Source organism: Vulpes lagopus, chromosome 24 (assembly GCF_018345385.1).
Source record: "Vulpes lagopus strain Blue_001 chromosome 24, ASM1834538v1, whole genome shotgun sequence".
Taxonomy (NCBI): Eukaryota; Metazoa; Chordata; class Mammalia; order Carnivora; family Canidae; genus Vulpes; species Vulpes lagopus.
Window position 1 is genome coordinate 5,737,766 of NC_054847.1, and position 23,935 is coordinate 5,761,700.

Genomic DNA, 23,935 nt, shown 5'->3' on the forward strand with positions numbered 1-23,935 from the left:
GGCCAAGTTTTGAACCTAAGGTGTCCTCTATTAGGAAGGGATTTTTCTCTCTAATGTCAAGTTTGGGACTCCTTAGGGGAGACCAGTTTAGCCCAGCGCAATGGATCAATCCACCCTGGCCAAGGGCCAGGAACCATGTAAGAGTACAGTTCTACAGAAGTATGTGATGGGAAGGGAAGGAGAAGGAGCAGTTCCAGATAATAAAGGATGAGAGGTCCTAGACACAGAAAATTATAGATGGCCTCTAAAGGACTGCCCACAGTCCCCATTTTAACACAGGAATCTGCACACTGCCTGTATTCACTGGTTTTCAATTTTGCCTAAGAACCTTCCCTGTCAGGTACCTTGGTGGCTCAGTGGGTTAAACCACTGCCTTTGGCTCAGTGCTTGATCTCAGGGTTCTGGGATCAAACTTGGCATCCAGCTCCCTGCTCAGAGGGAGTCTCTTCTCCCTCTGCCCCTCCTTGCTTCTTGTTTTTTCTCTCACTCTCTCTCAAATAAACAAATAAAATGTTTTTAAAAAATCTAATCTCTGTCATTTTAGGCTGAGTTTAAGTGACATCCTAAAGCTGAACACGTGTTCTGAGCCTACACTAATCTGTCTCTTCTCAAAATTAGTAATCCATATGGCAAAGTTCAGATTGTAACTGTTCATTAATTGTATTTTTCTTCCATTGCAATTGAATGGCATGCTGACAGTTCTCTCTGATTTATTTTTTTTTATTTTTTAAAGATTTTATTTATGTATTATTGAGAGAAAGAGAGGGAGAGAGAGAGAGGCAGAGACACAGGCAGAAGGAGAAGCAGGCTCCATGCTCGGAGTCCGACGTGGGACTCAATCCCAGGGTCTCCAGGATCATGATCATGACCCGGACCGAAGGCAAGCGCTAAACTGCTGAGCTCTAGGGCTTTAGGAAATAACTTATACACTGTGCTCTTCCCTTTAATGCCTGAATTTCCCCAAACAATTATATATGTGAAAAAAAATATTAACTTCTTTACCATATATTAAATGTTATGTTTGGCATGCTAGACTTAGTGTTAGGCTATCACAGTAATTACTTCAGCTAAAACAACCCTGTAAGACAGTTGTCACTATCTCTAGGAAAGTGAAGATCACATATTCAATAGCTTATTTAAGATTATAGAAGTGTAAAAGGCAAGCTGTAAATCTGGGCGTGTACAAACCAAATGCAGAAGTTCTATGCAACAAAATTAGAAGGAGAAAAGAGGCAGAGGAATCACCTCGATTTGTTTTATTGAGAAAAATGAAAAAGGAAGTCTAATGTCTGCTTATGACACTCTTGTTCTTTTTAATGCTAACTTTTGAGGTCGCTTTGTCTACACTACTGACCACCTCCCAGTGTTTACTCTGATGTACTTACTATATACATAAGGGCATCATGTCCAAAAGTTTATTATGTGGATGAGTAGTTTGTGGAAAAAAGGGTTTCCTGGTCAAATATACTCGTGAAATTCTGAACTTCTAATTAATTCACCTCTTGTACAGCCTTTAAGTGCATGGTGCACATTCATACACACACACACACACACACACACACACTACACAACCACCACCACATGACACATTGAGAAATCCTGCAGTAAAGAAACCCATTTAATTTTACTTACTCCAGCATTTCTCAAACTTATTTGAACAAAGCAATTGGTTTTCCGAGAATATCATTAACATCAGGCAGAACTAGGAGTGTTGTTTCCCACTGTGTAGAGAAAATTTGGATGCAACTGTATTATGATGAGCAAAATAAGGAAATTTGTTTAATCTGCTGACACAATATTTCTGAATGACTGATCAACAGACATCCTGGGGTGTTGGATAAAATACAGATTCCATGTCTCCATCTCATTTGGACTAATGAGAATTTCTGGGGTTGTAGAGCCCAGAAATCTGCATTTTAAAAGTGCATTTCAAGTGATTTTTATGCATTCGGAAATCTAAGCTACTCTCCAATAGGCTGGGGTCAAATCTTAAGATTACTTTCCATTGATAGCATTGGAAATTGTGCTAAGTTTACATCTGCAGTCTGGTATGAATCTTTATGTGAGGCCGTTTGTGCTGGTACAAATAATCAGGTGAAGTCAACTATTTGCCTACAGAGACCACATTAAATGGTGTTTACCTTGGAAAACATCCCATCCAAGGATGGGTATCAACCTGCAAACACTATAATCCAATCCTCACGAATTACCAGGACCGTTAATCACCAGTATTGTGACTCATGCAAGTGAATCTAGCAAGACACAAGTGTCTACTAGAATTCCAATTTGTGGATTTACATTGAAGAGTATAATTTACAAAGGGCTTGATAGTTCCGCCAGATTGTCCAATATGTCCTTTTCGTGTAGGTAAGGAATCTTCATGGATTGCAAAATAGCAGAAGGTCAGTCAGTTAAACTTGAAATCAGAATAAGGATGGTGCCAGAATTTCTGGGTTTAGTGTCAGTACTCTCTGACAGACACACAGATCCAAACCTATGTTAGTGAGTGAACTCACACAGATTTTGTTGGCCTCAAGTCCACTTCTTACTCCAAATTGCTTGGATTCGGGCATGCAGCTTTTAGAGACCTAACAATAACTAACTTTAGCATATTCTATGATACTTGAGATTTTTAAAAAGTGAAGATTCTCTTCCTTAAAAAATTAGAAACTAAAACCTGATTGATGATATAGAATTAGATTATAAGTACATATTTGCTCAAAATATATCCTTATTTTGAAGGTAATTCTGAACTGGTAAACAGACACAGCAAAAGAATACTTGGTGTAGTAGAGTTATCTCTTACATAATGTAAAGGTTTTGACATTTGAACTAATAACAGTTAAAGCACGTGTCTGCCCAGGATCTTGGGAGAAATTAAGGCAAAGAGTGATATGCTTGTCTCTTCTGATATAAATGTCTGTGAGGAAATGTATAGAAAGGTATGCCATGGTCATATACAGCTTGGGTGGCTACAGTTGACATTATATCCACTCACTGGGTCTTGATTCTGAGGCCCACGCCTAATCTGTAGAGTTACCCCAGGTGCAGCCCGAGGTTGCTAACTTAGGGGAAAAACTATAGCTCCATGAGGACTCGCACCAGCAGAGAGTCTAGTCCTGTATTATTCAATAGGGTAGACACTAGTCACGCATGCCCATCTAAATGTAATTTTATTAAAATTAAATTAAATTAAAAATTCACTCCCTCAGCCATAACATCCACACTTCAAGTTCTCAATAATTACTAGTGATTAGGTGTAGACAACGTAAAAGAGATCATTTCCATCACTGCCCAATGTTGCATTGGGCAGTAAAGTTCTAGTCTAATTAGTATTCAATTCCTGGAAACAATCATTTATATTACATCCCCATAGGCTTCATCCATTCCTAGGGAGGGAGAGTGAGATTCATGATGGTGCTTCACTCTGACTTCAGGAGTACAAGAATGCAGGTGTTGCATTTGATGCCATTAATTCAGGTATGACTTGGCCTGGCATAGTTGCTGTGTATCTTCAAGATAATCCATTAAGAACTATGAGATGTTTGGCTTAATTTTGACAGGGCAACACTATTCCTTTTATTTCCGAGTTGTTTGGGAGCCCATTGGCTTCTAATGAAAATACTTGCTAACTATATAATCTTAAAAAAGTCACATAGCACCTATAAACCTCGGTTCTCTCCTTTATAAAATGAGAATGGTTTATTTTAAACATTTGAATATAGGTCTTCATAGATTTGAGCAAGATAATTAGCAGAGGATAAAACCTAGCATGGCACCCTGCCCATGGCTGAATTCTACTAAAGTTAGGTGATTCCAGGTATAGTATAAAAACAACCAAGAGAAAAACTTCATAGGAAAAGAAAAAAAAAATACATCTTAAATATTTTACGGAGAGACTTTATATGGCATTTAGCAAAAGTTGGAAGTAGCTTTCTATGTTACTAGAAAACACTAGAGAATTTGACATAGCCCACTGAATAATAACAATGTTGTTTAAGTCTCTGCCAGGCACTTCAGAAAAAGAAAGAGAAAAAATAAAGCCGTGACAGAGTATGGATTGTATATGATTCTGAAGCTGCTCTCTGGGCTCGCAGGAAACCTTTACTCTTCTTCAATGACTTCACTTGCAGATAAACAGCTGACAGAGTTACAGACACACTGGCACCCCTCAGTATCATTTTTTTTTAATTTTATCCCACTCCTAATAGGTAAACAGTGCCAATTTCTCAAGCCTTCCCAACTCAGCCTCCAGGAGGCTGTTGAGAGCTCACCGCATCCAGGGGGTGCGCTCCCTAGATCCTATTACCAGAAGACGAGTGACATTCTTTGACAATCACAACAGACATTTTGTATGTTCCTCTAGAGCTGGATTCTATTCAGACTCGCCTTCTCTTGCAGAGCTGCCCCCACTTTTTTTCTTAAAGTATAAGATTGTAATAAGGATAATGTGCTCACATGCTTCCTTCCACTGTAATATTTATAGGCTACATTGCTCAAATACATTGCTCTGGTTTGCTTGTCTAATTTTATGATGGCCTTGCTAAACAAAAATACTCTTGCTTGCTAGTGCTTGCAGAAGGAGCACTTAACACCACGTGAACGATGACAGCTGGCACCAGCTGCTTTTATTAGGCACTCTATCTATTCAAATAGACTGATACTTCGTGTGAACCACATTGGGAAGTCTTCAATATGAGAAAGAGGTGAAGGGCTTTAATTCCCAAATCTTGGACAACCGTCTCCAGAGTTTGGGATGTGCAAAGATATTAAAGATTACTGAGTTCATTCCACCTCTCGAGGAAGTGTTACATCTAACTCCAAGAGGAGTGTTGACTTCTGGCAGTTACACATCCAGTTCACGTCCAGCTACTGATGGCAGATGCTGTTAAGGTTCAATAGATTCAACAATAATCGCAAAGCATGTGCTCTCAACAGGAGGCATCAGTAGGAATCAAGAACTTTCTCTGGGAAGGCAAGATATAGATACAAAACAGGTAACCGTCATGATTGGGAGCTAAATCAAAGAGAGACTAAAGTGCTAGAGACAGTCACAGAAGGAAAGGTCTTGGTGAACATCAGGCACTGTCAGGGACACTGGATAGAATAAGTGGGATCCGGAGGAGTTGCTGAGAGAGGGGCAGAATTTGGGCAAAAGGAAGGGAACTCCAGCCAAATGCCTGGTGCCTGGGAGCTGGAATGAGATAAGCTGCTATGGGGCAGGGAGTATGCCCATTTGGGGAATACCCTTCCACTGCTATTTTCACTTCTGCTTGCCTGTCAAAATGTAGCTCAGATGTGACTCCATGGCCCTCAGCACCATGAGTGTCCCTGGGAACAATGTCTGCTTTTTTGCCTGGCTCTCTTGCTCTTGAGTTTCCTACAGGCAGAGATTATATTATTATAAGTACATTGGAACACAGAAGATGCTCGGTAAATGCATATAGGTAGAATGATGCATTAATATAGGAGATAAAGGTGAACAGGAAAAGGGAGGAAAGGGGAGGAGAGGTCAAGGGGAAACCTCAAAAGGTAAGCAGGGGGTCGTGGATCTTTGTATTTAATGCCTTGCTCCATCAAGTGCCAGAGAACATGTGACACGCATACACAGAATCTGAATTTCACCACAGTGAGACTTGTAATAAAATATATATTTCAAGAAGCAGAAGAGAGATTTTAAATTGCCACTAAGAGAATAGTTCTCCGCTATTTTATTTCCCTATCTAAAAAAGCACCTCTACATTTAGGATAATTCTATCAAGAAAAGTTGTGTTACAAATTCACTATGATGTGGAGAATGAAGTGGTTGCAAATGGGAAATTTAATGCAGCCAAGAGCTCTTCCATAGGGTTTCTTCTCATGGGTCCCCATACGACCATGTAAAAACGTGGATTCCAGGAAAAGACGTCATGGCATCACAGCTTTTAGAACTGTGAGGATTTGCCCTGCTTTTTATCAACGCTTGCTCCCACTCTTCTCAGATGTCTCAGATGTTGAAGAATTATTTAACATCACTGGAAACAATAGTAATTTGTATTATCCTCCTTACTATTTGCTCAAGTACCTGCCAACCACATGTTCTCATCCCCTGCCACCCCCCCCATGTGTGGATCTTCTCACAAGAACCCCGGAGTTGCAGCTTAGCATGAGTAAGCATGGTAATTGGAATGACCTTTAAAATGCATATGTTCCTGTCACTTTCAGATTCTTGGGCTTTACCAAACTGCCAGCTGAAATATCATCCCCACCTTTATACTGGGGTTCATCTTGGATGGGAAGATGTGGACTTGTGGCTTGCTGTGTTTTTTCTTTCTATTTTGCTAAGCGTAGGGACAGCCTATATAATACTAAAAACGAGCTACTAGAAAGGTAAAGGTGAATCCTTTACCCCAGAAAGAAAGCAGAACCTTTCCATTCCTTATAACCTCACCCTCACAGAAAATAGTGATTTCAGCAGAGGACCCACAGGCAGGGCATTGAGATCAGAATCACCAGTCAGAGGTTTGCAGGAGGCATTAGAAAGTGTAAACCTCTGAGAAAAGTCACTGATCCAGGCTGTCAGTGACCTCAGAACAGTTCTTTTGGCAGAGTCTAAAGACAAGGACACCTACGTCTCCTCTTCCTGACACACGGCCCCCACCTCCTTACAAACTAGCTTTCCTCTCAGGCTCTTCTAGCACCTGTGTATTCACTTCATGCCAATCATCATATTTGGAAGCAACATATGATTACGTCCACGATTTTTTGGTCAAGATCTGTGTCTCTCTGTGGAGCTTCTGGAGTCAGGGATAATCTACTCTGTTTGTGACATAAATACAATCTCAGTTCCTACCCAGCACCTGGCCCGGCAGAGACGTTCCAAATGCAAGATTTAAATGAATGAATGAATGAATGAATGAATGAATGAATGAAATATGCATGCATGCACGAATGAATGAAATATGCATGAATGCATGAATGACCCACAATTGTCATAAACAGACTCCTGATCTAAGAACACCAGGAGGACCACAGCAACTGTCTGTCTTGCACACCCTTGGATCTCCGGCAGGGGGGAAGGTGCCTGGCACATATGCCCTATGAAAAGATTTGCTGAACCTGTGGGCACCAGAGAAAGATTAGCAGAGCAGGGACAGTCTCTCAGCAAGCAGGCACAAGAGTACACCAGGACTCACTGGACAGGGCCATGTTTCGTGTCCTGTGTATGTAAGTATCTGTGCAAATGGTGACGCTGATGCATATGAATCTCATTTCAGAGTGGGAGGTTCTGTAATTCTCAACAAAATTATTTGGCCAGATCTGTAAACCTGAAGCTGATTAATGCCATCTGGGATTATTTTAATATTGAAAGCAAGGATAGGCTCTTATCCAATTATTACAGTGGAAATTATGTTATTCAGCACGGATAAAAGCAGGTAGCAAGACGACAATGACATTTTTGTCGTAATAAAGCTAATGGTGTTCTGGACACATGAGGTATTGCACGAGTCTAGAGACTATAAAGTTTTATATGTCCATATTGTCTTGCATAACTATCTGCTTTACATTTGTAATGCTTCCCTTTGCATTTTCCAGGTGTTGACATAATCTCCCGCTCCGTCCCCAGTATATCCCAATGTTAGGAGAGAAAGACCCTAGTAAATCATGTTGAAGCGATCTGTTGACGATGAAGCTAAACCTGGAGGGAAGATTTCAAATCTGTAACTCGAACCAAGGGAAACCATTAATCACTTGTCCAAAAAAATAAAATGGGTTATGTATGTAGGTAAATTATTCAGAAAAGTGTCATCTTTTTCTGCCTGTATATGGGTTTTCTAAAATCTGGCCCGCTGAGATACATACAGACCCATCCATTTCTGTCTCCCTTGCTTTTAACTTTAAGAACTTTGATTTTCCTCCTCTCAGTCAATCCTTACCACAAGTCCAAGGGGTAGGCAGTAATAATATTGCATGGCTCTCATCAACCCCCTGGAGTGACAAAATTCACCCGTTGTCCCCGTTTGACCATAGAGGGAGCTGAGATATGCAGAGATTCAGTGACTGGTTGTGTCCAAAGGCAGGCTTAATGTAAACAGCAGAGGCCTTATCCCCTTGAAAGCCTGAGTTTGATTGTGTCCTTAGGTAAATTCTTGAATTTAGGTGAAAGTGGGTTTCCTTATCTGCTGCCCAGAGAAGCCAATGTTCCCTTTGTGGAGAGGTTACAGCAATAGTGGATCATCACGCCGACCATGCATGTTAGGTGGGCAGTGGGGGTGGAGGGGGGTGGTGGTGAAACGCAGCACTCAGAATTCCGGGTCACAGTAAAACCCAGGAGACCAGATTCGAGTTCCCAGAACTTCCTGTGAGATATCTTAATGCAAGATAAAAATAGCAGACAACTGATTTTAAATTTAGAAACAGGTGAGGACATTTTATCGCAGGTCAGATCTGCTCTTTCCCCAACTAAAAACATATTAAGCTCCTTTTCTCTTCCAACTGTGCCCCTAAACAGTGCTTACAATGAGCCCCAATGCATGCTTTTAGACCAGGGGAAAAGAGTGTGAAAGGTGACAGAGGCTTTGCCGCAGCAGCCCAGTGAGTGGACATCAGTGTAAATGAGGAAAAAGACTGAATGTGACATTGGCCACATAGAAAGGCACACTCTTCGGAGAATGAGAGAACCAGACGGAGCCTTTATCAGGGTGCCGGGGGAGGCTTGGTGAGGTAATGATTGTGTGAAGGGAGCAAGAAAAATCTCTGCGTTCTTATTAATTTAGAAATGTTTTCTGCACAGTTAAATATAAGCACTGCCTGCCAGAAGTGACTTAAGAATTTAAAATAGCCTCTTTTTTTTTTTCCATGTTTTGATACAGATCAAAAGTTTTCCTTGGTTTCTATGTCATCTAAAACATCTGAGTTTCTTAGCCAGTATGTCTCAGGAGAGATGCCCCAAGCCCCTCCTAACTTGGAAAGACATCTTCTTCCTGCTACTGAGGGTGCACAGCTCACCTCAACCTCATAACTAATAGCTCCTAGAATGAATCCTTCCTCCCCAGAAGCACTTGGGATCATACACCCAGCTCGTTGCTCTGGCTTTGTTTTCTACATCAATATTTCAGAGCACTGAGCTGGTGAGGAAGAAGTCGGTCTCACCATGTTCTGATGGGACAGGAGGAAGTGCCACTGCTGGGTTTGTTGGCACTTTGTGTTTTCCACTAATCAAAGGCATCCTGGTGCCTTTCCACACGCACAGGTAGAGAAGTGCCATTTCATCAAGATAATGATCCACTTTTCTTGTAAAAACAAGGACTGAGAGAGATGAGGTTGGTAACAGAACACAGATGCACTCGTTCAAGGTCACATATTCAAATCAAAGCCAGGTTCCATATTCCTCCAGTGTCCCTCTACCCTCTGACTTTCAAAGAAGTATATAAGATAGGTGGTGGGGAGAGTAACCCTCATTTAATAAGCGGGTGAGTAAATCGGTTATTTTTTAGATGGAACTTAGCACTTAACAAATCCACTCACATCTACCTCCTCAAGATAGTCTGAGTTCTGGGTTCTGAGGCTCCCCCATTGCCTTACCAGCCCAAAGAAACAGAGGTGGAGGCTTTCGCTCACGTGCCACTGCACTTGTCACAAGGTGGTGACAGTGAGCTGCTAGGAGGACCCCTCAGGCATCAGAGGTGGGCCAGCCATTGCAGACCATGTCCCTTCTCTTCCTGTAGTAATACAACCTCCTTCATGATTAGGACGTAAGGTGAAAGTACATCATTTTGCACTTTGCAGTCCCGCTGAAGAATGTAGGATGCCTCCTAGCTATGAAGGTACCAGTGGTTGAGCGCAAGGACAGGCCGGATCTCTTCAACCAGCCTCCTTGGTGAGCAGTCAGCCTCTGCCATGTGCTGGCTGTGTGACCGTGGACTAGTTACTTAAAGCCAACGTGTCTCAATCCTCTGCTGTACAACAGAGTTAATAAGATGACCCACTCCGTAGGGGTAGTGTGAGGATATGTATCATATATACAAAACACTTATAAAATGTCCTGACGCACAGTCAGCATTTTTTAGGATTAGCTATTAATATGGCCTGTTATTTAGATTTTAAACTGTTTTGTTTGCTTCAAGTTCCCTATGGCCTTGACTCTAAGTTCTCTTTTTACCCCTTGATGTCACTGCAGCCTTTCCCATGCAGGCAAACAAACATCCAGCACCTCACCCATTCTCAGATCCAGCATCATGCACTCCACCCCACCTGAAACAGCCCTGCCTGACCGCCCTCAACCCAGCCCATGCATCAAGTCCTGGAAATCTTATTTCCTCCGTGATATCCCCTTGACTTGCTCTGGATACCAGAACACATCATTCCTCTTTCTCTGCCCTTTGGGCAAAAGGCCCTCCGCCTCTCTATGGATTGAAGAATCAGCAAAATCTGGATTTGAGTCCAGGTTCCACCACATACTAAAAACGTGACCTCAGGCAGCTTACTGAACCTTCCTAATTAGGGGCGATTTTATCCCTAAAATCACTTTAATGGAGCAACCCCATTGTTCTCAAATCTGAATGTGCATCAGAATCACCTGGGGAGTGGGGGGCGCTTGTTAAAACTCAGGTTGCTCACTCCCCTCAGTTTCTGATCTAGAAGGTACGGGTTGAGGCCTGAGACTATGCATTCTAACAAGTTGCCGAGTGCTGCTGGCGCTGCTGGTCTAGGAGTCGCACTTTGACAACCACTCTGTGGCTTGCAAGATGGCAAAGAGAATTAAATGAAATCATATTTAGAGAATGTCTGCACAGTGGCTATTACATAAACTATAACCTTTTCTTTTCCTTCACGAAATCGACTAAAATGATAAATAAAAACAGCAGAAGTGCTCTTGTTTTGATGTTGGCTCCATCCCATGAGTTAAAGGAGAACACCATATTGTAGCATTTCTCACTTTAGAGTTAGAAGCTCAGATTGTGTGGGCATTGGCCTTACAATGGCTTTTCTGGCACCCAGCGGAAAGGCTTTCAATTTTAGAGAAGAACTAAAACATATGCATTACCAGGCAATGTAATCTTTTTATATAGCCTACTGTTTTTAACAGACTCCCACACCCAGAGTGGGGCTTTAGCATAAGTCTGTTTATGGGAGGTCATCCAAAATAATGCTTCTCCACTCTCAGTGTTTACAACACTCCAAACTCTGAACCAAAAAGGTAAGAATCTTGACCGGAGAGTTTAGCAGATGCTTTTCTTAAACCAATGTGTGCTGGGGAAAAAGGAAGCGGTTTATAGAGTGAGAAGCTACATTTCATAACTTATTTGGCTGCAAGACATTTAAAACAGCGTTTCACGTGTGATTCACTCATTGGAACAAGCAAATTGTCTCATTTTTTTAAAGGGTCAATGCAAAAAAGTCCCCACAGGATGCAATAGCAAAGACCTAGACTTCTCTATGTGGCTTTGCTACACGCGGCTAGACTTCCATTAACTTCTACGCAAAATCAGAGCTGGATGATCTCCAAGGACGTTCCTCAATACCACAATTCTGGGAGGAAGGGAGGCAGGAAATGGGACATGTGACCACAGAGACACTTTGCTAGGTATCAGAAGACGAGATGAAGTCAGTCTCTATGAATCTTCATAAAGGTTTGGAGCAATATGTTTTGGTGGGTGGAGTCACTCTCACTAGAATGTCACTGCCACCACCCAAGGCTTAGGCAGAGGGAGAAAAATGGGACAAGGACTGTCAGCAGGGCCAGCAAGTCCACTGTCCCCCAGAGAATGCAAAGACAAGTTATGTTTGTTAGTAGCTGCAGCCACTCTAAGACCCACACTCCCACCACACCAAAATATCCCTTTGTTCAGGGGCTACTAAGGATCCAACTGTTTTCATTTATATTCCCAAAAGTTTTATTTATAATGGGAAGCCAGGGAGAAGCTGAGTGACAAAACCAGAGAAGTCTAGAGGGAGATGGAATTCGATTGTGCCCCTCCCCCCGTAGTGTCCCATGGACTGATTTCAACATCCCTTTGGAGATGAACATTGAGAGAGACCTGCCGGGACTCATCAGGGACCCCATGAGATTTTTCTCAGAAGGACAGCTGCTTGGGGGCCCCGTAGGTGCAGGCAGCCATCCCTCTCTCCCACATCTACACCACGTTTGTAGAGAATCTACACAATCCCACCACCTCCAGGATCAGAGGCTTTAGGGCAGTAATTCTCAAAGACTGCTCCCTGGACCAGCCTACCAGTACTCTAGGAATTTGTTAGAAATGCAAATTCCCTGGCCCATCAAAGTAAAATCAGAAACTCTAGGGGTAGGGCCAGTAATTTGGGTTTTAAGAAGAACCTCCCATTGATTCTGACATAAACATGCTGGAATTCACCTGCAAAATGTATTGATGCATGCACTTCCGGGTTTATGTAAATTCAGTGTCTGCAGGTGCATGAACCAGGAAACAAAGGCTGCCTTAAATTTTGTGTCCTTAGCATATTGACCACATGCTTTCCTTATCCTATCCAGGCCCTGAGGGGGGAATCCAAAGACTGCAACCTTGGCACCCAAATTGATGGGTGCTTTCCTAATGCATGGCTGATGGTGGCCCAGAGGAGCAGCTCCTCTGAACAAGTGGGAATCAAAGCACCAAGTCCAAGTCAGTGAAAAGACTGATTTGAGGGCACATGTGAGGTATATTTATGGGGATCCACCCCAGAAGCTATAGGGATCACTTGGCCATGGTGGGCTGGAAGAACTTCAGAGGATGACCTGAGTTCTCTCCTCTTCCCATGCATCTAGAGAGCTAGCAAACCTTTGGCCATGGGAATTAACATGGAGACTATTTCCTGAGTATATACTGTTTACTAGACATGGAGCTGAGCACCTGATTTCTCACACTGTCTCATTTGACTCTCATTGAAAGGTAGGTTTTATCATTTTTATGATCTTGGTTTTGCAAAAGAAGAAACAGAAGCAAAAACGTTAAATAATATGTGCTGGTAAACTGTAGCCTGGGAATTAAACACATTCTATCACCTCTCAAACCTGCTGCCACCTGCACGGAGATTAATGAATTCTCCTCGGTGTAACTTCCACTTGCCCCCATCTCAGACAGTGTCTCTGTTTGCTCTTCCAAGTTTGGCTTCATGCCTTGGATCCTGTCTCCCAATCAAACTTGTAGACACATTTGGTGATTCGTTTCTTCTGCTCTGGACATTGGACTCAGCGGGACTGGGCATGGCTCCTCCAATGGACTTGGTAGATCTTTCAACAAAAATCCCTGGGAAAGGTACTTCTTGACCTGGACCACCAGGACTTACTTCACTCAGACCCTGCCTGACAATGCGCACCACTCTGACTGTCCCCTTTCTAAATGGAATTTCATTCGGCACCTAATGTTTACAAAGAATTTAACATGCTGATTATCACTGAAAAACCTAATTACGCAAAAGATGGGGTGCCTTGTTTAGGAGCCACAGACACACAGTGACTGCCACGTCCAGGCCAGTGCCTGCCGAGTGGAAGTACAGGGAGAGAACACTGGCAGGGTTCAACTCTGAACCACAACTTCAATCCTGTGACCATGGAAAAATTGACATATGTCTTCAGGTCTTAGTTTACCTCTTTAAAAATGGGGATAATGATGCCCTTGCACTGCCAGGGCTTCTGCAGTTCTTACCACTTCTTAATGCTACCCAAGTATATCTATATAGGGCTGCCTGACTCCTTCATTCAATGTCTATGTGGTTGAGTCCCTGCGGGTACGATAGAGTTGTTCATGGAATGCAGCATTTATTGAGGGGGACTTTGCTCTCAAGACTATTGTAAACGTGTGAGGTCTGCTGGGAGTGCTCCATTCTGATCCCAAATGTGATTCCTACAAGGATGCTCTACCTCTTCCTCCTAACTCATCACTGGACTGCCAGGCACCGGGCAGTTCTATAGATCAAGCCTCCTAAAGCCAGCACTCTTGGCTGCCAGACTGGGGCCAGGCCAATTACTCCACCTCCTTTCTTCCCTGAGACTAGAAGACTTACTAATTTGCCCTCATCAAAATTCAAACTTTTTAGGTTCCTTAATCCTTGAGAAGGGACCCTCCCTGCTGTTGCCAGCATTGTCTCATGGCCAGCTTGTGAATTTGCTCAGGCTGGGCAGCAAAGGTGACATCCCAAAGGCAACCTGCTACAGGGACCCCCACTAGAAGATGCTTTTCAAATTCTGGCCTCTTCTGTGAATGCTACCTTGGCTTTCCCACAGTGACTGGAACTGAGAACCCAAGCGACAATGAGAGGGCAGAGTATCTCTAGAAGCCAGGTGGGCTCACTCTGACGGAGGAGAGGGAGGTTGGGGCAGGCAATCACAGAGAAGCCTGGAAGGAGGCCTGGGTCTCTACAGCCCAAGAGGAAGGGACAGAGAATTGAGTCTGGGAGAAAAGAGACACTTAGGCCGGATCAAAGGCTGTTCTTCTTGGACTTTCCAGAATGGAACACAGTTAAAAACAAAACAAAACCAAAACAAAACAAAACAAAACAAAACAAAACAAAACAAAAAAAAAACAGAGCCAAGAAAATACACACACAGCCAGACTTCTCTACCCCAACCTCTTCCACCACACCACACCCCACCCCTAAATGGCAAGCAGGTAGACAATGTCTAGAGGTAGACAAAGACTTTGCATTTGCCCTTAAATCAGTTTCAGTTGACCAACACATTAAAAATAAAGCACACAACTTAGCTTTTCTAACTCCTGCCCCTCTCCAACAAATGTTAAATATAAGTTCAAGAAACAACTAATCAAGCAAAGCCTTTTACCACAGTATCCCCTTCTGTTAGAGGCACTGTCTGGTAAATCAAGAAAAACGTACCATTTACTCACTAAACTAAACACAATCCCTTATTATATAATTAACCAAAACACAATTGTATGTAATACAATTATACAGACTACAATTACACAAAAGTAATGATGCAGTATAGATGGCAATGACTTTCATGTAATCGAAAATAATGAGAGCGTCCTTGATTAGAAATTAAGGTATCATAAGAGATCCCGGCTGATAAATGTTCCCTCTATTGATCTCCACTTTGCAAAAGGCTCTGCTGGCTGATGAAGCTGGATGCTTCCCTCTCGTTGTTAATAAAGACTATAGAGGTGGCAACCATTCTGTGTAGGATCTTTTATTCTGAGGTCTCTAAACTAACACATCCTAATGAAGCACACATTTTATTACCCACTTTTCCAGCTGGTCAAATAGAAAAAAAAAAAAAAAAAGCAGAAGAGGCAGGAAGTCTGTGTGATTTGTTGAGGGTCCCATGTGTAGTGGTATTAACAAAGAAACATGCACATAAAGCTCCATCAAATTATATTGGTCATTCTGAGCATCAGAGGACACAACCTGCATAGCTGATTTCTGTGCTGCTCAGAAGAGGCACCTGCTACTTCTCATCATTGCTCCCTGGGACAGAGGCAGTTACCTTCCCATCTCTGGGCTGGTTCTCTTTGATTCATCCTTTTCAATTTTTCCTGAGTATTCCATCTAAGAAGCAAGTCTCATGCCTTCCTTCCTGATTCTCACCTAGCACAGGAGCCAGCATTCCACAAACAAACAAATTTCTTCATAGTGACTTTTGGCCCCCATCTCTAGCCACATTCACACCATGTAGGTCACTGTGGTGGAGTGATGTACCCAACTCTACCAAGTTATATTTTGTTGACTCTGAGACACTAGTCACTGCAAGACATACCATTATTTTATATGCCACTGAGACAGAAATGTTGCCAATCGAAAAATGATGCACCATTGATTGCAAAATGTGTCCGGATATTAGAGATTTTAAAATGAAAAATATGCACCTCAAATTGACAAAATACTTGCCAGCCATGATTTCTTCTATTTCTATGTCATTTCCCATGCTGCACCCTGAAAACCCATCCCACCTGAGCACCCTTCACCATTCCTCAGCTAAGTCTTGCTTGTCCTTTAAAATCCAGCTCAGCACCACTTCTTAAAAACCTTCTCGACCTCATTCTCCCTAAGGCCAGACGGAGTTGTGGCTACCATAAGTCCCACAGATAAGGGTGAACTTCTTGGGTGTTTATTGTACTTTATTGTAACGGTTAATTTATTCCCTGATGAGACCTGAGCAGAGACCCTGTATGACCAACACACAGGCAAACACGTAACATATATTATTCACCCACTTAATAGATGATATTTTGATGGGGATGAGTATAATTGTGAGAATAAAGGAAGTAAGTGCTAGAGATAAAACATGAAGATCATGATAAACCTGGCTGAAAAATCAGAATTGATCCTCTTTAATTTTCTGCAGCATGTCTTTGATCCTAGAAACTTTAAATATAAAAGGAGTCAGAGCCCAGAAGAAATAGAGAAACTGAGTTTCTGCTAGATTTGTGGGCTGCAGAGTCTAAGTGCTGATTCTCTCTGTCTGCAGCCTGGTCTCTTCTGGGCCACAGAAGCAATAGGTTAGGGATAGCAAAAGCAAAAGCCAGCTGCCCCAGCAGTTCCTGCACCACTGGCAGCACCTGAACCTCTCTTCCAGACCTTGAGAGCCTAATGCTCATCTGCCCCCATTAGAAAGGCTCACTACAGTAAAGAACAAAACGGTTTAAGAGAGAAGTAATCCCTCCCTCCTTTATGCTTTACTCTTAACTTCAAAGTAATCAAATGTTGTTTATGCATAAAATTTTAATCCTGTCACAAATTTGTATTTTGATTTAATTTGCATATCCCATTTACTGCAAGTCAACATGAAGAGAGACTCAACTAATTTAAACCATTTTTCTCTGGGCCTGAAATCCTTTCAGAAATATTTTCCATTAGGCGACTCAATTATGTCTAATGTGGCTAATGTCAGTGGATTAGAATTTTGCTTAAAGAAACTCATATTTAGAACAGTGAGAACGGGAAGGGGGTGGGAGAACAGAGAAGAGACAATAATTACCTGTCTTTGATGCTACACAGATCAATGTGTAAATCACTAAAATTCCCCAGGGAACCTTGCTGAACTGAAATGAGGTCCTTGGGCTGGTTATCAATAAAGATGAGCCTCATGCAGCCTTGGAAAGCCTTAATGGGATTTAAACATTGGGAATCGGTGAGATTGTCGGGGCACCCTGTGGGACAGAGAAAAAAAATGAAGAAGAATACTGAAATGATCAGTCATTGCTTTGGCGACCTATTGATGGAGGACCTGGAGGTCTAATTATTCTGGGGCTTTTTCATTCACAGCAGTGCATGCATTTTTGTTGTAAATGCTAGCATTCTCACAGAAGGGACAGAATTGGTACAAAACGGGGTGTCCTCAATCGCTGTACAGAACAAAAAACAAAATGTGTTAAAGGGAATACCAATACTACAGCATTTATCTCATTCCTATTTCTTTTTGCCTGTTGGTAAGCTATCCACCATTCCACCGCGTGCTATACTTCACTCATCCCAAGGAGGCAACATATTATAACTACTTGGGAATTTTGCTTCTGTCTTGAAACACATTCTAGATGCACAATTCAATTCTGAATTACACGTTCAAAGGAAATTATGCTTTGGGTAAGAATGGTGGCAGAGTAATTGTCTGGCTAATTGTTAGCATTAACAGGCTTAGTTCCTGAAAAAGGTACACATAGGAATGTAACTGGAATTTTGAAGAGTTGCGCAAAGCAAACGGCACCAAAGGACGCCAACGCCAAAGGAACTAGGTGTTTAAAGGCACATAGTTATAGGGCTATAATAGCACACGTGAAAGGTTAACACCATACCTTTTTAAAGAGTGTTCTTTAAAGAAAACTACATTACACTAATTTAGCGTAGCTTGCATCCAGGGCATATCCACTGCTCATTAAGACAGGTACAGAGCAACATAGGTATATGAGTGCTTGTGCTCTTTATAAACTCCATCCCAATGGTTTTAATAGGTTCGGAGCATATGGGAATGCAAGCTTGAAGACATGGCAATAACCCATAAATAATTGGGAATTATTTCAGCCATTCCTAATAGACAGTCACTGCTGGGCTGAAGCCCAGCAGCTGGTTAACAGCTCACAGGCACACTATAAAATGAAGAGAGATGCTACAAGTTCTAATTGAAGCTGTAGAGAGAATTTATGTAAGTTAACTATTATTACTCAAACTCATTTTTCACCTTCCTTAAGTTTATAGTCTACATGTGGGTCGCTTCTTTAAATACTGTTTAAATCACAGATAAATCTTCACCTTCTAAACCCAGTGCCCCCTTAACTTGGGGAAGGCAGACATTTTCCCTTTGAAGCATTGCAGATGCCATCATTGTTGAACACTGTTTTCCCCAGAAACAAGTGTAAGAATGTTTCTCTCTCTTTGCTGGTGAACATTGCATATGATGCCAAAAATTATGCACTCCCTGACATGGATCTCTGGGACCCCCGAAACTCTTCTTCTGCATCCTTTATGATACATTTGCTAGATGTCCCAACCTAGTGGGTTGTGGAGAACACAGACTTGGGGGTGAATCCCAGTTCTAATATTTAAATAAATTATATTACCTTAGTAAACACTAGTCTTATTTTATCTGTGAAATGAGCTAAATTTGCCTATCTTCAAAAGTTGCTACCTGAACTAAATGAGGTAAGACCATTTGCAGTGAATGGAAGTGCTCCCTTCTTGGAGGAATCATTGTCCTTGCATATGTGGAAAAGACTTAGAATGAAGGACAGAGACCCTTCCTGGGGCCTTAAAAATCAAACCACAAAAATATTGCTCTATGCTGATTCTCTTCCAGGATGCCCCAATACATATGCTGCACCTATACAAAGCTCATTTTGTATTTCAAAGCTTAACCACATGTCATGACATGAGAGAGGTGATTTGTAAAATCCATTTCAGAGACTGTACTTCGTAATTTTACACAATACTTCCTTTCAGTTTCCTAATGGAAAAAGAATTAGCAACCAGAGGACAGGGGCAGCCCATGCCCATATTTGCAAAAGTCAAAGCCAGTTTGTCATTCTGTGCCCTGTTGGAAGCCCTGGGCTATACACTTAAATGCTGACCTTACTCAAGTTTTCCGACAATTTGGCTTGGCTTCCCCATGTCCTAGATAAGGAAGTTCAGGGACTTGCTTAAATCAAGGAAGTTCAGTGTCTTGCTCAAGGTCACACAGTAATTGAGATTACTCTCCAGAGACTGTTTCTCTAATGCAAACAGATGACTAGGAAATTAGATACTATATTTTTAATGAAATAAATGCCTTGAAAGAAGTAAATATAAATGCACATACATCCATAAAAAGGTAGTGAATTCCTAGTCACATATTTTTCATCTGTTCTAGTTTGCCCTGTGTTTTCATCATAGGGAAGTTCCCTGGGATTCACCTAGCGATGGAGAGCGCTAGTTCTGTACTGTCTGCTCCATGTGGAGATACAAGTTCATGGACCTTCCCCATTTTTAGAGCCCCATTCCATGAGGATGGCCTGCAGGGATGCCAGGAAGGAATGAACAGATAGGGATTCAGGCCGCAAAGGAGCAAAGGAATAGCCTAGAAAGTTGAACATGCTGGTTGTGCCTTCCCACCTGGATTTTTCCTTCTGCACATACTGCTGACTGTTAGTACACATTCTCTAAGTTTTCAGCTGACTTTCTCCTTCCCAATGTGATCACAGGGCTTGGCATGACTACAAAAATCTCCTTTGGACATGTTATGTAACACTGGCTCTTATAGCTAGTTTTTTTTTTTTCTTCTTCTTAACTGACCTAGATAGTTTATATTTGCACAGCTGTTAGAGAGTTGGCTTCTCATTATTTTGTTTTTGGGAGTGGGTACTTATGTGTGTGTGAGAGAGAGACAGTATAGTCAAATTGACGAAAAAGAATCATCAGGGAGAAATAATTGTTCACTGCATTCCCCCTCCCTCTTTTATTTTCAAAAGCTAAGGAATTTACCTCCAAAGTAGTAGCTATTTCCAGAATAGATCTGTACACGGGTAGTATCCTGGGCCGGGGATGCTGCATCATTATCCAGAGAGAGAGTGATGCGGTCCCTTCTGGCGTTGATGCTAACTGAATGCCACAAGCCATCATTCAAGCTGCTGCCTGCAAAAGAAACAGGAAAGGCAAGCATAGGGATGATTGATTGGGGAGGTCTGGAGCGAGTGGGGCTCATCCTCTTCACTTGCTGCGTTCCTGTGCATCCTCAGTATGCTCCCCATGTCTCCTTGTGCTTAAACCAAACCCACAGTGTCTCCACAAATTTCACCTTTCTTTCTCTGTTTACCACTTTAATTCTATTATTTTCAAAGTGGCTGAACCACATCTAACATGTTTGGTTTCAAAACAAAAGGGCAAAACACAAATTTGTATACTACAACCAAAGGCGTGGCTAAATGAATTGACCTTTTGATAGAAATGCAGAGTAAAAGGTTGAAAGAGAAAATCTCAAAATGCCCATAGAGATTTCATCCCTGGGTGGTGGGGTTATAGGAGATTTTAGTTTTCTCACAGTTTTCCACACACGCCTTATCTGCCTTTTTCAGTAAAAAATCAAAAATAGATCTGAAGCATGGTATATTCTAATGATGTGCCAGGCAGAGGCAGTGTCCTGTCAGAGAAGTAACAGACTATTTCAATCCCAACATTTTTCCTTAACTAATTAGGTGACACTGGCTGAGTTATCCAGTGAAAATTTCCCTGAACTCTGGCTTTATCATCTGCAAAGATCATAATTCGTAGTTTGTGTTATCATTCAAGGGATCAATTGAGATCTGGTAGGGAAGTTTCAAAGACAGTTGCAGGCATGGTAGGTGTTGATTACAAGTTAATTCCTCTCTTGTTCTCATGCCCCAAATGTCTTTTGTGCACAGGACCGTGCTGGCCTATCTGACTGAGAATCTGATTTGGGAATTAGTCATGAATATTGGAACTATTTCCTTCTATAAAATACATCATCTATTAAGGTTGTTGGTGCCAAGTACTTGCTGAAGGAAACATAATCTTATTCACCAATCTGGTCCCAAAGATGTGTCTGTGACAACAGCACACCACCACGCATGTCTTCCCTCAACAGGCATTTATTGTGCCTTGCTAGGTGTTGAGTGGCCTTCTTACTTTTATTGCTCAGTTTTCCCCCTGCAAAATGAGGGAAATGATTGTACTTATACACCATCGTGAGAATTATACAGTAGTTACTACAGGAGCGCATCTAGCCCAGTCCATGTCACATCGTAAGTAGACAATGATGTTAGCTAAAACAAATGGTAAGAGTAGTAACAGCAAAATGGTCCCTCATATCTGGAAGTGTGGAGAGAAACAGCACATGGTGTCTATGGTCCATCACTAAATAGAAGAGAAATATGTAAGAAGGATTCAAATACTGTCCTTTGAGTTCAGGGTAGTGGGATACACAAACAAGCAAGCAAAGAGCAACATTTGCAATTTTGGGTGCAGAGAAGAAGGCAAGCCTAAGTAATGGCATGTGATGGTGCCAAAAAGGCTTCACAACTGAGATAGTGACAGTTCAGGGAAGTTCTGAAAAATGCACAAGAGCTCTCTACTCATAAAGCAAGAGTCCAGGAGACAGCCTATACAAAAAAAAAAAAAAAAAAAAAAAGCGAAGGTCCGGAATGAGAAGCAGGGGAAAACAACAGGAAGGCAAATGAGAAAGGAATCAATCACCCAGGGGCCTGGCATGCCAAACTAAGGAATGGGTTTCCACAGTTTCCTTGGATAAATGATTCTGAAGAGTTCTTTGTTCAAGCCATTCCATCAGAATCTTTGAGGATGACACCCCAGGCATCTGAATTTTTTAAAAGCTCCTTGGGTGATTCTAATGTATAGCCAAGAATGAAAATCATTGCTTTGGAACAAAGGGAGCCCATGAGGAGTCCTTAGCCTGGGAAAGACCTGGCTGGAGATACTTATCCAAAGACTCTGGTGGCAGAGGACAGCTGGGAGGAATCAGGGCTGGAAGCAGAACTGAGGGAGTCTACTTTTTGCGCTGGCCCCAGGGGACAGAATGATGAGAATCTCAGAGCCAAAGTAGCAGCAGTGAAAATGGAGAGCAAGGGATGGATTAAGAGCTATTTCTGGAGGTAGAAGGGATAAGACTTAGTAGAGCCTACAGGAGCAGTCCCTAAGAAACCAGCTGGGAAGCAAGCCCTGAAAATCAGAGCAGAGGTCTGCAGGGCTCTTCAGAACAGCTACTGAAGAGCTTGTGCCCCTGAGCTCTCAGATGGTTGGAGAAGCTGCCCAAGGAGAAGCACAGCACCAGGCAGGGGCCCAGCTGCATTGCACCAGGGCAGCTGTGCCCCATCTGCTCACAATAGGCCAGATGTAAGGGACCCTCCTGCATTTCCAGCCAGCTCCCTAGCAGTCTTCACTGCAGCCCTGAACATCTGCTAGGGGTGAACCCAGGGGCGGCTCAACCTGGCGGCCTTACTTCCTCCCAAAAGCCAGAGTCTGGGTCCTAACCACAGGGTCTCTGCTAATGAGGTAGAGGCTCTGTCAGATGTTTCCTGGTGATGAACATTTGACTTCTGGCAGGGGCATTTGGGGGGCATACCCAGCTGTATGTCTTTACTTCTTTTTACCCTTATTTGCATACTGATTGAAATACATTTGCATAACATAGGAGACTGCATCTGCAGACAATCTATAGACTGTTTAAACTGGGAAGGAGTCAGTAACTAATTCAGTTTAGAGGATGTAAATAGCCCCTAAGGGCCCAGTGCCCTGCTAAGCATCAGGATACAATAAGAAAGAAGCCACAGACGGAGATCAAGGGGAGTGTCCTACCTAATCAGAGATACATCCTCTAGTCATTTTACTAATGAAGATGGCCTAAAAGAATAAGTCTGACCCCCCTGAGTGGCAGGGCAAGAGCACTGGCCCTTGAAAGCTGAGTCTGGGTCTCCCCCACCGCCCCCCAGTTCTCAGATCACTATCCTCCTCACTCCCTTTAACATCAATTGCTTGGTTGGTTGTTTTTTTTTTCCCTTTTTCCATTTTTCCTTCTTCTTTTTTTTTTTTTTTCCTTCCCTTTTTACTCTGCTTTTCTTTTTGGTTTGATCTTTTTGATCTTTTCCTCCATGGTCCTGTGTCCCTGCAGGGGAGCCTGTGTGAAATCTTCACTCTTCTGAAGAAAATTATTGGGCCAGTAGTTCCCCATGCTGACCACACAAAGGGCACCTGGGGAGCTTCTGAAAAGACAGGTCCCTGGGCCCCACACCAGGTTAATTAAGGCAGGCTTCAGGGGTGGCCCCCAGGCCTTGGAGGTTTCAAAGATCCCCAGAGTCAGTTGTGCAGCCTGGGTTAAGGTAAATGTACACCATTTGAGGTTTCCAGAGAGGGAGAAAAGAAGCTGGGAAAGAAAAAGCTGGTTTTAGAGAGGGGCTGAGCTGGGAACAAATTCCAAGGCAAGCAAAGTGATATGTTTCCTTCTAAAAATCTGCTTTCTGCCTAGGTCCTCCTTCCTACTTCATCCTGTTAATAACTATAATATATATAACAGTGCTAGGGGTCCTTCAAGGTTTAGTTTCTAAGAATTCTTTTTTTAAAGGTACAGGTTTAAATGCTATTAATTATACATAAATTAGGGAAAATCAATTCTATTGGGTTGCTTTCCTCCCCAAAACCTCCCCTGAGACAAAAAGTTCTGAAAGAATAGAAGTTTTCAGTGGAGAAAATGGGGAAGCACTAGCTTTGAGGTCAGGAACACCTGCTGGGGAAAAGCCCCTGGAGGTGTAATTAGGGTCACTTTGGAGTTCTAAGCATTCAAACGTGGGATTTGGATTCTGGAAAGAATGTTGGATGATGACAAATGTAACTTTTCTGACCTTCAGAGTGATGTCAAATAATATCTGCCATCTCCCAGACAAAACATAAAAACCAATATGCAGAGTTAGTGGATAACAACTAAGTTAGTAGGAAACAAGAAATTTCATATAGTGTTTGTGGCAACGTAAGTTTGTGCATTAAATGG

General features: G+C 42.3%; 1 protein-coding gene across 3 annotated transcripts in view; it reads right to left on the minus strand.

The window, feature by feature from the left end:
• Positions 1-23,935, minus strand: part of CNTNAP5 (contactin associated protein family member 5) — a 792,545-nt gene that overhangs the window by 335,254 nt on the left and 433,356 nt on the right. For all 3 annotated transcript variants that reach the window (XM_041739874.1, XM_041739876.1, XM_041739875.1), the window contains exons 9-10: positions 19,903-20,052; positions 16,931-17,102 (exon numbers count right to left, since the gene is read on the minus strand). In XM_041739874.1, coding sequence (XP_041595808.1) covers positions 16,931-17,102; positions 19,903-20,052 — 322 coding nt within the window. The remainder of the gene's footprint in view (positions 1-16,930; positions 17,103-19,902; positions 20,053-23,935) is intronic.